This window comes from Vanessa cardui, chromosome 15, assembly GCF_905220365.1.
Source record: "Vanessa cardui chromosome 15, ilVanCard2.1, whole genome shotgun sequence".
Lineage (NCBI taxonomy): Eukaryota > Metazoa > Arthropoda > Insecta > Lepidoptera > Nymphalidae > Vanessa > Vanessa cardui.
In genome coordinates, this window is record NC_061137.1 from 3,371,583 (window position 1) to 3,388,649 (window position 17,067).

Genomic DNA, 17,067 nt, shown 5'->3' on the forward strand with positions numbered 1-17,067 from the left:
AGTATTACTGTAAATAAATAAATTGCTTGCTCAGCACACATAAAGGATGTAAAATTTAGTTTGCTTGGTGTTCAGAGCGAAACAATTTACTAAAATTTGAATCTCAACGCAGTTTAAATTAAAGAAGTTTCACCCAAAAGTCTGTAATATTTATGGTTCAAAAATATTCGAAATTTGAAATACTGCCCCAATTATAAAATTTTATACAACAACTTCAAATGATAACAGTAAGAAGAAACGAATTGTGTAGCAACATGTTGTTACGCTTCTAGTTGAAAAGAAGTAAGTTTCAAACGAGGAGTGTCTCACGATACGACTCCTACACGAGAACTTCTGATATCAAACTAAGCACTTAAGCCTGGCAAGGAGCCCTCTTTAATTTCCATTTGAGAATTGCAAAATAAAATGGTCCCAGCAATATCTGAGCAGCTAGACATTACATAATAAACTTCCGCGAGTTCCCGCAGTACGCTTTCAAGGATTTTATACGGATACGTCTGATGAGGGCTTTATAATTCTTTCCTGGTCTCCGTTTTGTGAACTTGTTATTCACTTATGCGTTTTATTGACTTCGTAGTTTCTTCATTCATTTCAAAGGTAAAGGATATAAGATTATAGGTAAAAATTAAATGCCAAACAGCGACACAGTATTATTCTCTTCCATTTTGAAAGGTATATGTATCGTTGTAACTACAGTCACAAGGGACATCATAGTTCTCAAGGTTGGTAGAACGTTTACGATTGTCAGTATTTCTATGGGCAAGGGTTACCCTGATATAGCACATGTCATAGGTAGAATAAGGATCACACCAAATTAAAAAAATCAACACCATTGACATTATAGTGTTAATTTTGTAACATAATGAAGTAATCATTACCATTGGTACATAGATTAATTATTTGATTAATATATATTATATAATTGAAACTCCAACTAAATATTTTACTAACTCAAAAATTTATTAATAACACCCTTAAAACAAACCATCTATAAGTATAAGCCAACATTTTTTTTTAAGTTGAGAAAAATGTTTAAATCACTGAAATAAAACTAGTTATAACGGATTTGAATCGCGTTTATTAATTATTTTTGGCATCCCGACATTTTGACAAATGTCTATCAAACCGCATTGGAGTGGCGTGTCGGAATAAGCTCCAAATCACCTCTAGTAAGAGGAAGACTGAATTCAACAATAAGACATTTACTTAACATACCTATATAATGTTGAGTAAATAGGTACTAATTACATGTTTTGATCACACCTTTACGTGGATATTTCCATTTGATGGTCTGATCTTAAAACACACACAGACTCTATTTATCCAATGAAGAACAAGAAATAATATGTTTAATATATTTTACTTTTAGGCTATTCCTTTATCTGTGAAAAGTTCTTCAGATATTTGCCGAATGAACACGGCCGCTAGATAGCTTCGTAAATACAGGGTTTTCCTTCTATTTGTTTTGTAAAAACTTAATATTCATCCTTGCTTTAGTTATTTTTTTATACATCGCTAAAATTCAGTTTTATATTCTCTGTGATTGACACATTATACCTTAAAATAAATTTCAAAATTATAAGTAAGTAAAGTAGCAGCCTGTAAATTTCCCACTGTTGAGCTAATGGCCTCCTCCCCCATTAAGGAGAAGGCTTGGAACATATTCCACCATGCTGTTCCAATGCGGGTTGGTGGAATGCACATGTGGCAGAATTTCAATGAAATTAGACTTATGCAGGTTTCCCCACAATGTTTTCCTTCATTGCCGAGCACGAGACGAATTATAAACAAAATTAAGCACATATATATTGGTACTGGGTTTGAACCCGAAATCATCGGTTAAGATGCACGTGCCCTAACCTAACCACTGGGCCATCTCTGTTTTTGGGCCATCTCTGCTGTAATTTCAAATTATAAAAAAAAAACAAATTGAGACATAAGGGTTTTTCAACAAATCAAGGATACATTTTATGACAGTGTATCTATCAACATTAACCAGAAAACGTACCTTAGGAACTAAAATATTCATAATTTTCGATTTTATATTAAATAAATTGCTGGCCAAGTTCACGGCCGTTCACTAACTTTGATAATATATAATATTCTGTTTAGTATCAACACGATGCCTACGTCACTAACGTCTATGAATACAAGGTTGTCCTTGTCCCTTGTGCTAGTAATTGTATTAGATCACATATTCTCATCCGTCTGTATATAATCGTGTTGTCACATGTCACATGTATGTACTTCAGTGTCCGATAGTATATATAAGAACTAGCTATGCCGCGACCTCGTGCGAGTTTCGATTAAATTGAATTTTTGTATATAATTCTAAAATAAAATAGCTTAAGTTACATCATCTACATACATATATACATCACCGTTCCAGAGATTAGCCGGAACAAATAGACTGACAGTCCGACAAAAATTGTAAAATAATATTATTTGGTACATGTACCGTGTTTACATAAATATGAATTTATTAAAAAGGGGTTATTTTAATATTGAAAACAGACACACCAATTTTATTATATTATGTATAGACTTTATGATATTTTGCTTCAACAAATTATGTTAACCAGACCGATTTCGACCACAGCTTATCTCAAGTGTCTCTATAACTAAACCTGCTCTCTCTATTCACTCACTTTTATTATCCAATGGGACGGAAAATTCGACATCACCGGAAAGAGTGCAGGTGCACAACCAACAGTTTTATATACTTTCCAGACTTCAGTCAATTACTGAAAATCTTTCCACAGATACTCAGTTACTTTTTATAGGTCCTTGGGTTTGAAACTTTGAACCAAAACCTCGGAATCTGCCTTATATTTAACATAAATAGTCTCTTTCAAGTCAATACTTATTATTTCAAGTGGGTTTAATTAATTTGTTACTTTCAATTTACTTTTGATTTGATGGTAATAGTCTAGGGTAATATCGACATGCATGCCGTGACAGCGAGCGATCTGTCGCTCTTTTATGATGTCAAGCCCCTTTGAGCTATTACTCTCTTGTTAGTGTTTGCATTGCGTATACTACAAATGATTTGTTACATTATTATTAATTTTATAATAAGAAATATTTTTTAAGTAGTAAACTCTATTACGTTTATATTTTTCATATTTGCCAGGCGTCCTAAGCCACATATTATGTTATTTACCCGACGAAATAAATGTAAATTTACCACTGTTGGGCTAAGGCCTCCTCTCCCATTAAGGAGAGGGTTCGGAACGTATTCCACCAAGCTATTCTAATGCGGGTTGGTGGAATGCACGTGTGGCAGAATTTCGATGAAATTAGACACATGCAGGTTTCCTCACGGTGTTTTCCGCCGAGCATGAGATGAATTATAAAAACAAATTAAGCACATATATATATAGTGGTGCTTGCCTGGGTTTGAACCCGAAATCATCAGTTAAGATGCACGCATTTTAACCACTGCGCCATCTCAGCTCCGATACTACAGACGATAATAACTAAAATCAAATTGTTACAAGAACTTATCCGCCCTCACAGAGATAGGTATTAAACTTACGACGCAATCTGTACCCGTTTAAGGCCATCAATCAAATTTTCACGTAAATACTTTACAACTAATTGCCTTAAGTAGAAACTGGATCTTGAACTCCTCAAATTTAACTTAAACTTTGCAAACCTTCCGTTCAGTGATAAAGTCGACTAACATTAATTTTGCAAGACTGGCTAAATGATAAAATACCCTTCAAAATTTACTATGTCCCCAAGTTTATATTGACCACAAATTGAAATTGCTGAAGATTTCAACTTTCAAAATATGCTCGAGTTTATAATTTAGAACGAATAATTAAATAATCATTGAAATATTTGATCACTTTGATGATAAAATGAAATATTAAAGTCACATCATCATCATCATCACATCATCAGTCCACTGCTGAACATAGGCCTCTCCAAGTGCACGCCACTGTGGTCTTTTTCCGGCTACTCGCATCCAGCTATCTAATACTATCGAAAATATTATAGTAATATTTCCGATTAAAACAATTCCACAAGATAATTTTGCTCGGTACTGTTAACAATTCGTATTTGTCTTACGATTAGCGAGCCGGTGTAATCGTTCCTGTTCTACAGATAAATGAAACTTCAAAACTTCAAGAAAACCAACCATTTCGTAAGCAAAACTAATTGTTTCTTGTACAGTAACTGGACATTTACCGTTCAGACAAATTTGAATAGAAATGCTTCAGCTTATCTTGAAATGGGCCGAAGAAATGCTATCAAATAATATTTCTAACATGAAATTGTCCCTTTTCAGCAAATTGTCGATAAAAGTTAATAAGCTATTTGATGAATAATAAAGATGCTTTGTTAAGTGTTAATATATGAATATAAAGTTCAATTCAATGATAGCAGACAAATAAATGTAACTTTGAATAGACGAGATATCATTCGTGGATTTAATATTAATAATATATAGTATTAATTATGGAATCCTGAAAAAAATGAGTTTTGAATGAATTTGAATTTAAATTAAAGTACGGCTTCGCATGAATGCAATACTGATACTAAATATACTACAGAATATACAGAACCGATGATTGCGGGTTCAATCCCAGGTACGACTGAACATTGTAAACAAAAATTTCATGTATAAACTACGATGTAAAATTTCTCAGTGCAATAAAGAGTATTATACGTATATATATATAACATTCTTGTGCTTAATTTGTTTATAATTCATCTCCTGCTCGGCGGTTAAGGAAAACATCGTGAGGAAACCTGCATGTGTCTAATTTCGTAGAAATTCCGCCACATGTGTATTCCACCACGTTCCAGGCCTTCTCCTCAAAGGGAGAGGAGGCTTTGTCCAGCAGTGGGAAATTTACAGCCTGTTGTTGATTGTTGTTGTATATAGTGATAACTTATATTGAAATGTTCGTACTGCATAATATAGCGGAGCTATCGCATAAAATATGTAGATCTAAAGTTCGTTTTTCTTTACTCCTCTCGTCATTGAAACAAGCAAAGTGTTTGTCTTATTTTGGAGACAAGCATTTGTGTTCATAATCCTAGAACAATGATGGATTTGCGATTGTTTTAGCTTACAAAATGACGGGTATTAAATTTTGTGCCGTTATATGGAGACATTAAATTTGTTTTATATTGTGACATGGAATTTGTTTTACGACTTTTGAATATTTGTTTTTCGAATGTTGTTTTCTTAAAAGATTTAGATTGAACACGGTTTTAATAAGAAACAAAAAAGTGACTTGAAAATAAATGAATATTACGAAAATGTTTTTGAATTTCTAAACTAGGCACTTGTTCGTTTGACATTCAATATCTATTGATTTTTTTATAGTATTGAAACGCGCCCAGGATTAAGTCAGGTACATTTTTTTTTAAGCAAGTGTGCAAATATTATTTGGTATTTGTAAGAAAAAAATTCTTAAACATTCATGTAATACAATTGTCAGGTAAAAGGGATTCAGGTAATTTTGCGACTGGTTGGAATTACCGATTCTTTTGTTCAGACAAAAATGGGTTTCGAATTCTTTTAATTTCCGTGACTTGAAGAAGGTTTACAATTTATTGTTTAATATAATATAATGGTTTATTCATAGAACTTATTTTGTATATACATGTATGCAATACTAAGATGGTCCAGTGGTTAGAGCGCGTATATCTTAACCGATAATTGCGGATTCAAACCCTGAATTTCCATAAAGGAAATCGTGAGGAAACCTGCATGTGTTTAACTTCGACAGAATTCCTCCACGTGTGAATCCACCAGCAACGCATAGGAGCTGCGTAGTGGAATATGCTCCTAGCCTTCTTTTTAAAGGAAAGGAGGCCTTAACCCAGCTGTGGGAAATTTACAGACCGTTACTATACTATACTACTATTTATGCAATAGTTGTCACCATATAAACGAAGACCAATAACGTCAGACTTTTATAATTTAAGTTGGTTATGAATGTAAATTTAACTTACATATAGTTTACATCATAAAATCGTCAAGATATTTAATAAAAAAAAACCTATTTAAGCATTACTCTTAACTGCGTAGACAACAAGGATCTTAAGAGATTAATTTCAACGAGAAGGTAGGCTAGGATCGTCTTCAAAGTCTCGAGATCGGCTTACGTAGCACTGGCAAAAAAATATCTAAACTAGTTTTAACCGGTACTAGCATCGTTAGGATTGACATTTAATTACATTATTATGTAACAGAGTTAGTAAGTCCATTGACAAACTAGTTGATTCATATCTGCATACACCGAGTTATTCTGAATTGATTACAGCTTTTGAGTAAAATGTACCTTTTAATTGCATTTTATTAACTTCTACTTTTTTTTTGTTTGAAAACAGACTGTGTAAAGTGTATAAATATTATTTTAAGTCATTGAAATTTGTCTTTGACGACCTCCGTGGTCGAGTATCGTGTACATCGGTTTTCATAGGTTCGATTCCCGGCCGAGTCGATGTAGAAAATTCATTAGTTTTCTATGTTGTCTTGAGTCTGGATGCTTGTGGTACCGTCGTTACTTCTGATTTTCCATAACACGAGCGCTTTAGCTACTTACATTGGGATCAGAGTAATGTATGTGATGTTATCCATTATATATTTATTTATATTTGAGGATCCATTTTTAATGTAGCCCTCAAAGTTTGAGAAGTTACTGATATTTAACTCGTTTCAAATACATTAACTGTCAAGATAGCGTTATAAAGGTTCCCACTTTGTCACGTGGAACCATTCCTTGAAGGTTTCTCACAGCTTCAATTCCTTTTATTCCTTTTAGACTTACAATGAGATAAACCCTTCAGTTTGTAAAGATTCTTGCAATTTGGTTAACCATGGTGTCAATCTGTTAACCAAAACAAAATAATATAATATAAGTGATGTCTAAGCGGAATTCGTAATTTGTTCTTCTAATAGCAAAGATGAAAGGATATTTTGATCCCTCGCCAACTCATTCTGCTTGAATTCCGCGGCGTAGAAAGTTTATGAAAAAATTCCATGTCTTATGAAAAATATAACGTTTAGAATGTTTGGCTGTGACGTCATTTATACCGCGGTCATGTATACTTGACTTTGACAAAGTTCTATCCTTATTTTTTTAAGAACAAACTGTAGTACAAAATGGTACCTTCTTCTTGTAATTAATTCAATTGATGCAATAAAATCAATCTACAGGGGCATGGTGAAGTGTTCTCCTTGTGAAGATAAATATTTCGATTGTTCCACTATACCGCTCCATAGTGAGTTATTGTATATTACAGAGAATTATTCTGAGAGTAAGACATTAAAAAAACAAATGAAAAATCAGTAACATTATAATTTCCCTAATAAGAACCCATGATTCAGTTTAAATCTACGTAATTTGCGATTTGTTTTCTGTACATAACGCCTTATATTAAATTCAACAGTGTAACACGAGGAGTCAAAAATGCTTTCATGAGCCTACTTGAATAAAGAATATTCTGATTTTAGTATTAATACAATGGTCTATCCATATACATACAAATATAAAATATTAACATATTATAATTGTTGTCATGAAAAAAATAAACACTTTTTAAATAAGGTTTCTGATTTCTAATCGAAACTATAAATTATTATTATTTAATTATTAATTAAACTTCAATACAGAACTTTTCTACTGTATAATTTAATTATAATACGAAGATTTCCCATTGTATTCAAATCAATACTCAATTTAAAATTAGCAAGCATTTTCATTAAACGAAATTCAGACATCAGCTCGCTGAAATCAGTGTATTGATTGATACTATTTTAGTATAGACAAAAACAGATGTATGATGAAAGATGTTGATTTTGAACAGGCAGTGTAGAACGAAGGCTTATCTATACTGATATTATAAATGTGAAGGTAACTCTGACTGATTGTCTGTATATCCATTACTCTTTCACGACCTAACCAATGAATCGAATTTGATGAAATTTGTTGTGAAGCAAGCTTGACTTCCAAGGACATAGATTACTTTTTTTTCCTAACTCATGACAACCAATCCCCTAAAACGCGAACGATAACTAGTTTATACTAAAATATAGCCTATAAAACATTATAGATGGTATTGAAATTCTTTCATTAAGAGATTGAGATAATGATCTTCTAAAATAGTCTTATTTAGCATGAATATTTTTATTTCATATTATTTTCTAAAATAATTCAATCCATACAGTAAATTTAAAAACTATTGATTTAGGTTTTTATTTATAAGATTTCAGATTTAACCTTTAAATTATGAATATTGTTGAATAAAAAATTTTAAAATAACTAAATTAATATATGACATCTAGTTGTTTTTGAAAGATAAACTAAAATTTTGTTATAATTACACATATAAACAATCTTTCATCATGTTTAAGCAGAATGGATGGATTTCGTCCCACTATGTAAATTTATTGTAGAAAGGCAAATTTATATACAAGGCATACGGTTATTGTCAAAACAACTACCCATTTTTTTCTATATAATCTGTAGTCCAAACTGAACATATAAAAGATTTGAAATTAAGAACTATAAAATTTTTATCTGTAATAAAAAATAAAAAATTGTCTTATCATGTAATTATATGAAATTAGATATACACAAATGGCCAATAAATACTTGTTAAATAAAGTATCCTAAGAAATCGCGCAATGTAGACAGACGGCAGAGGGCATTTGTAAATTCCCATCAACCCTCTCAGAACCACTTTAGGGTGTTTGGAATAACTTGAATATTTTAGATCTTCTAATTGAAATGCATGCCCGATTCCAGCTACTGTTTTATTCAATAATGTAAAATGTTTATCTAGTAAGTACATTAAATACTACAAAATGTAATCTTGTTCAATGCTCCTTAATAAGTTTAATAAAAGGGAACACTAAATAAGTAAAAAAGGGTAGAAAAAATGTGGAAGAAAAAGAAAAGATATCCATTAGCAATAGGTTAATAAAATATTCCCTAATTCGTCGTAAATATTCAAGTCACTCACAATGACATAATATTTATGCCTTTGAAAAATTCTGTCTAAAGAGACAAAGTAACAACGGAGACGTTCCGAAACAACTCGATAAAAAGTGGCTCCATTTTACCTGCACGAACTTTATCTACAATCGTAAAATTGTCTCTTCAAACATCTTCAAAGAGAGATCAAACTTCGGCGTCTAAAGGCAAAGCTACAAAGACATTTCAATATTAAAATCTATACATACTTTTCCTTTAAGAATTACGAAATGAAACACAATGGAGACAAAGAAGACAAAATGACCACTCTCAAAGAATCTGGACGTTTTGAAGAAATTAAAAGACCTATAGTCAAAAGTACAAAAAGATTTGTATTATAAAAACGTGACAAAAGTTTTTTAATTAAAACTCAAATCGTGAGGGCTAGAAAAATTCAATACAATAGTAATTTAGGGTAACAAAGGATCCTATTCCATCCGGCCTAGTTGCTTGATGAGATCGTTACTATAAAACAAATGACTTTCTACTTATAGTAAATTATAATATAACCTTCTTAGACTTAAACTTTTTTAAAGACAATTACAATAACACGTAAAGACTTTTTTGCATACAAACAAAAAATCATGATCAATCGTGTTTTAAACTTACATATTAAGTTTTGATCTTGAGAAACATTGAAATATTTGGTCTGATATTTATAAAAAAATATATTTATAAAAATAGATTACTATTCACGATTTGTCTTCGTTATATCGAGATAACTTTTTGAATTGTTTGACTAAATTATAATTCATCTCGTTGTCTATACATTATCCAACTGAAAGCACTTAATCAAGCTAGAGCTACATAAAAGGTTATTTTGCCTAAGGAAATACTAAGCCCAGCAGCTGATCAGCAGGACCTTTATTGGCTAAATACTTGTACGTTGTTACATATGATTTAGTTTTCAAATGAAAAAAAATCATTTTTATTTAAAGTCGATGAACTGCAATCGAAAGCAGTTCAGAAAATGTATACTAAAGCGCCACTCCTTAATAAGTAACATCAGTTTTCAACCGACTTCAAAAAGGAGGAGGTTATCAATTCGTCTGTATTTTTTTTTTTTTTTTTTTTTTTTTTTTTTTTATGTTTGTTACCTCATAACTTTTTACCGGGTGGACCGATTTTGATAATTTTTTTTTTGTTTGAAAGGTAGTGCTTCCCGTGGGGTCCCATTTTTTTTAATTTTTTTTCCGATGATGGTATCCATATGAAAACGACATACGTCTTAAATTTGCATTATGTATATGCGCGACAAATAGGTGAATAACTGAAAATCACGTTAACCAATTTTGATAATTCTTTTTTTATTATAAAATATATACTTCAACGGTAATTTGGTGAAAGTTTGGTAAGGTTCTGAGCACAGGATCCATGACAAAGTAGCGGAACGGAAGGGAGCGGAACAATTCTGAGGAGCGCGATAGCGATATTCAGTCGAATCTTTTATTTATAGGTTATTTGGATATTTGAGTCACCTTCCGTAACGTGGGTATGTTTATGTAATTATCATAGTCGAATATTATAATCAACTAGCTACCCACCCCGGCTTCGCATGGGTGCAATACTGATACTAAATATACTACAGAATTTGTTTATTTACGACGTCACATCGCAAACTTCTAAAATTATCAGTGTTTCTTTACTATATTGTTCATGTATTATATACACAAACATTCCTCTTGAATCACACTATCTTTCAAAAAAATCGCATCAAAATCCGTTGCATAGATTTAAAGATATAGGGACAGAGAAAGCGACTTTGTTTTATACTATGTAGTGATGGAACTCCTATAAGGCTCACAGTTAGGGTGCGATATGGTGCAGAATTTCTCACTATCTTTAATCAATTTTGTATATGTGATGTGATGTCATATGATGTACGAAATATAGTTGGTCTTTTTCAAAGTTTTTTTGCTGAGTTCGATTACAGCTCTTTCGAGGGATCCTTGTGGTTTACGCCGCATGACGTATTAAATCCGCATTTTCGAAAGTCTATTTTTGCTTTATTCGCAAGTTTCCTTTGAAATTGTCCTCGAAGTAGTTTCTGACTCATATAAACGGAACGCTTAATCTATCCATATTAAAAAAAAAATAGTTAGTCAACATCAGCTTCACTTAAAATCAAAAAATAAATAAAATTTTAACAAAAAGAAAAACCGACTTCAAACAAAACACTATTTTAAAACAAATGAATATCACGAAAAAGTAATAAAAATAATTGCGTATTCAACATATTTTTTAGAGTCTTCCTAAGTTAAATGAAATGAAAAATATTAGACTACTTAAAAGTCGATTAACGATTATATCATGTAGTTATAATTATTGTTATATTTGGAGTCGGTGTCAGCCACTAAAACCCTACAGTATATCTATCAAAAAACAATACGAGAATACTTTAACAAACATGTTTTTTACAAATTACTTTTTACACAATAATATACTGGATCAATCAAGGGGCTCGTATCGCTTCTTTCTTTTGATTGTTGGGGCAAGGGCACCGTGGCTGACACCGGCTCCAAATATACCAATAACTATAACTACATGATATAATCGTTAATCGACTTTTAAGTGGTCTAATATTTTTCATTTCATTTAACTTAGGAAGACTCTAAAAAATATGTTGAATACGCAATTATTTTTATTACTTTTTCGTGCATATTCATTTGTTTTAAAATAGTGTTTTGTTTGAAGTCGGTTTTTCTTTTTGTTAAAATTTTATTTATCAAAGAACTTCAATAAGGTCACTACGCTTATTTACTTCGACATGAAAGTCGATAGAAGTTGACTTTTCAAGCCGATCTGTTAGCTTTTGTTTGATCCCCAACGAGGTATTGACTCGATAAACAGTTATAGACACTCAAAGCAAACGAGGGTATTGAATGAGTCATACACACGATACGACGTTAGAAACTCCACACCCCACAAATTAGCTAAGTGCACCGGTTTTTGAACCACAATATCAATGACATAGAACCATGTGTCACTGACACTTCACGAACTCAATTAAATTATGTAACCAAATATTTTTATACCACAACGCGACAAGGTAATAAAATATACATATGGGTTATATTTAGGTTGATAAATGTTAAGAGCTATTTAATTCCGGTGTACCGTAATAAAACGCAATAAGCCTTTTGGTGGATAATTAACATTTAATGGACACTGTAATAAAACATATTCATAGACAATGTTTTAGACTTTCATAATGACATCGGCGTTGATACTAGTATTGTATTATGGCTCATTTCAATGTTGGTATATTTTACGGCTTTATTACAAAAATCATCTATTAGTGAAAATAAAATTTAATTGAAATTAAATTTTATTTAAGCAAATTAAATTTTAATTAAGATAAAATAATTGACGCTCTTAATAATAAAAAATAAACCAAAATTTTGGAAATCACGACTTTAATTTAAATTTTTTAATTAAACTTTAATTTAAATTTCGCCTATAAACGTACATAACAATTTTGGTTCAATAAATTGTTACTTAGCAGTTCCAATGTAGTGCATGGACGCATTAGTCGATTGATCAGGCGCTATTTACTTAAACAAAACAATCCGTACGATTTATTTGCTTATTCCAATAATACAACCAACTTACCGTGTATAATACGACTTCTTTTTTAAATTTCAATATACGTAGTATGTTATACTAATAATGCAGATATGTCGTTTTGCAAGTAATACCGCTGAATGTAACTATTACTAGGGTAAAACTGACTTCATTTCAATTTAAAGTAATGAAGATTTTTTCTTTCAAAACTTTCTCCGTGTCAATAAAGACATCTAAAATGAACTCAACGATGAAAGGGGTATAACTATTTTTGTATATCAAAAGCAATATCGTTTAAATGAATTTTTTCTTTGTTACAGATTACTCTACTAAAAAAGCTAGGGAATATGGAGACCGTCATTCAATATTTACTTCTGGCTCTTGCGCTGACCTCAGTGCAAATATCCTTTACTGAAAGCCGTCTAAATGAAAAACGTAGAGATAAAACTGAAAGGAGATATCATGCTGTGCAGGCTAAGGATAATATGTGCGAAATAACAAACAGAGAATCGAAAGTACACTGCTATTGTGAAAACACAGCCATAAAAACCGCTACACGAGCGGACTGCTGGGTTTTTAATGGAGGTATAGACGAAACCGATCCAATCTGGACGAGTTTTAGTTCGCAGCCGTATCTTGAAAGATTAACATTCAACGTAAGGTCAGACGGTGCACTCAAATTCATTCCTTTACAAGTAATCCATCGTTTAAAGAAATTGCAGAAGCTATTCATTCATTACGCGACATTAAATAAAATCGAGAAGAAGACATTCGCAAACATATCCACAGTTAGAGAAATAACATTGATGAATGATAAAATAATGGAATTGGATTTTTCCTCATTCTCAAATCTACCGGCACTCGTTAATTTAACGATAAAAGGAAACAAAGTTACTGAAATACAGCGGGATGTTTTTGTGGATTTACCAAATCTCAGATACCTAGATTTGTCAGCTAACGCCATCAGTGTTACTCATGATGGATGTTTCGAACATTTAAACGTTCTTAACGATTTAGTCCTTGAAGCAAATTTAATTTCTGTATTAACTAGAGATACCTTTAAAGGTCTAGGTAATTTAACGAGATTGGATTTGAGATCGAATAAATTGTCAATGATTGGAGATTTGACATTTTCAGAACTGTGGAATTTAAACGAACTCCTTTTAGACAATAACGAATTGAAATATTTATCTGAAAGGGCCTTTGATGGACTGGCTTTACTTCAGAAATTATCTATGACTGGAAATCAATTGCAATCCATTAACGAGGGACTATTGGAAGGCGTAAGAGGACTGGAGTTATTAGATTTGAGAAATAATGAAATTGAATTATTAACTTACGAAACTGTTAAACCAATTCTTGAAAATTTGAAGATGAAAACGTCGGTCTTATATTTAAGCGGTAAGTCAGAATCAGCAAATATATTATATACATATTTACAATTTTATATTTATTTATTCATCAATAATTTTTACCATTTATTGTAAAAAATATTCTATGAACTTACCTTAATTCCTATGACGGTTTAATGGTCAACGATGTCTATGATAAATATTTATCAAGAAATATCTTTATCACACTGTCAAACGAAGTTAGGACGATGAGACGTTTTGTATGTTTTTTAAAAGATAAGCCGTCTCGAAGTCATTATTTATTTTGTATAAAAGAATAAATAAAATATTAGATAGAACTAAATATAAAAAGTTGTATCTTTACATTGCTATAAATTATCAAAACTTTTTATAAAACACTTAAAGTATGTCATACGATATTTAAATTTAATACGTATTTTAAATCTCATTTATAACAAATCATTCAGAATTTAATATTACAAATATTATTTTCGTTGTCACAAACGTGTTATTTAAGATTTAATAACACACCGTGATTGCTTAGGACACACTCGCAGAAAGATAAATAACTATATTTTGTGCAAACAATGCCACATTCCCTACGGGGTTCTAATCCCCTACCAAAGAGCAAAAGTACCCTTCGAACGTTAAGGACAATTAATGAGTGTAACAGCTCCCTTTAGCGAGTCAACAATGGCATAATAACACGATTTAGGCACAATGAAATATGTATTATTAAAAATCAACAAACATAACGGGCGTGTTCTCATGATAATTTTATTATCGACTTTTGTTGACCGTTGATATCCGTACGTTGGATAAAGCCGGAGTGTTTTTTTTCCACATTAGGCCCCGGATTATTATTCATGTGAGCTTATTGAAGGATTTAGACTATATCGTTGATAGTAATATATAATATTTTTTATTAGAAAGTTCAGATAAAAATGTAAGTGCTATTCTAATTTTCGTTTTTTTTTTTAACAGGTAATCAATTAAACTGCGATTGTCGTTTATCATGGATTCAACTATTGCGCAATGAAACTAAAAGTGAACCTCTAAGGATAGCACTCGACGAAGTAACATGTATTCCTAATACTGCTAAAAACGTGGGTGCTTCAAACGATTTGAATGGAGATATAGTACAAGATGAAAAATCTATTAAAACTGAAAACTTATTCGAACTGGAATCTAGCAGTGACGTTTTCCAACAAGACGGCAATGATGAAGAACTGTATGGAGAAAGTAATCCATCTTATAAATTTGAAGCAACTTTAAAACCAATCCCTAATCAAATTGCATTAGTTGATATACCGACAGAATCATTGCCTTGTCCGGGAGAGCTAATGCAGAACGGAGAAGATTCTTTAATGCTTTCGTCGAAAGATGAAAGTTATTGGCAGCCAAATTCCAGTTTGAAGATATTATCAAGTTTGTCGTTAGTGCTTACGTTAGTAATAATAAGTTTATTCCATTAAGAACAAAATATTAATTAGAATGGATTTCTAAGGACTTGATTCTTAAAACATCTCGTTGTGTTGCTTATTCGAATAAATAAAGAAGACTGGTTAAGGATATGTAATTAAATTATTATATAGAAGACAATTATTTCGATGGTAATGATGAACTGAATCGCGTGATGGTAAAACGAATTTAGGGCTTACATATGTAACATTATATTTCGTAATCGGAAATAATGAACTATGTTGATTTAAATAATGAAAGCGATAAAGGCATTAAATGTTTCAGTTTTATATTGTGAATGAAATATGAATCGGTAAAAAGTTTGTAATGAAAAAAAAAATATATTAATTTTAAAAGCCTTTTTGTATATATTGAATCGAATATTTGTGAAAAGTACTTGTGTGGATTTGTGCACATTATAGTTCTGGTAGTTTCGGTAGCCAACTATTGATATTTTCAATATTCGAAACCACATTTGGCATCGTTTCAAAGATACGAAAAACTTTCAAATAGTAATGTCATGATATAAAATTTATTTTTAACTTTGTAGAAAATTCTCTTTTAGATTAAAACAAATGTCAAATATACGTTTTTATTTTAGAGGTTCAAATATACCAAATAACCATTAACACATAGCTGAATACGATTTCAATTTTTTACAACCAGAAAATTAAAAAAAAAAATAAACAGATTTTTAAAGTTGGTTTGACAACTAACGCGCATTTCAAGTTAATAACCTTCTAATTTGTAAAATTATCTGCAAAGAGATATTCTCTCACCATTTTAAAAATACATAATAATTATAAAAAAATTCATGGACAGTAAATTTTCTCAACTTGCAATTACTACTAAATATTTTATAAGTGGAATCAAGTAAACGTTTATGTGTGCGTTCTACACACACAAAGACATCATCGTAATGTTAATAAGCCAATGCAACATGTAGCATAACTAAACTGCATCCATAAAATATTTGACAAAAGAATAATCGTGGGGTACCTCAATACAGATTTTTTGTCTGTACAGGATCATAGGAACCTTAGAATGATTGATCGCCATAAAACGTGTCGTAGTGACTATTGTCAACATTTCTATGGGCCACACCGCATATTTTTTGTCCTTGAACAAACCAGCTTATAAAATACTTTATACCCCGTGACCAAAGCAATTAAAACTACATGTAACTGTATAATTTAAGTGACAAGAAAATTATTATGACCTCTTTGGTTCCATTCGAAATTTAAAAAGCCGAAGGTTGTGAGGAAGCGTTTCGAAAAATAACATTCTCTTCTAGTTTAGTGTATTGTGATATAATTAGTGCTCCTAATTTATAAAGAGTGTTGATTATAGTCCAGTCAAATTACGAAATGAATAAACATGAGCGAACACAGTTTGGGCATTTTGAGGATCGAAAGGGGGGTGCACCCTGAGCTTAAATTCCAATTTGAGGGGCTGTAGTGAGGTCAGCTCAAGGTCATTTCGACCGAAACGCGTTTAATTCGATATCTCGAGAATGATCACTGTTAGCCAAAAAATTATAGAGACCTTTTCTTTTCCAAATTAAATTTACCAACTTTTTTATTTAAAACTTTTTTTTCTAACATTAATATTTTTCAACTTATGACTCCCGCAAGGCAAAAATTTCATTTTTTTTCCTATTTTTCGTCGTTTTCTCCCCAACCATTGGA

The 17,067-nt window shown here is 31.3% G+C and overlaps 1 protein-coding gene across 1 annotated transcript in view; it reads left to right on the forward strand.

Annotated features, from left to right (window-relative positions):
- The window catches only part of LOC124535562 (connectin-like), a 33,575-nt gene extending 16,854 nt beyond the window's left edge, over positions 1–16,721 (forward strand). The window contains exons 2-3 of the mRNA XM_047111809.1: positions 12,887–13,967; positions 14,903–16,721. Coding sequence (XP_046967765.1) covers positions 12,914–13,967; positions 14,903–15,393 — 1,545 coding nt within the window. The 5' untranslated portion in view covers positions 12,887–12,913 and the 3' untranslated portion in view covers positions 15,394–16,721. The remainder of the gene's footprint in view (positions 1–12,886; positions 13,968–14,902) is intronic.
- Positions 16,722–17,067: the final 346 nt, after the last annotated feature.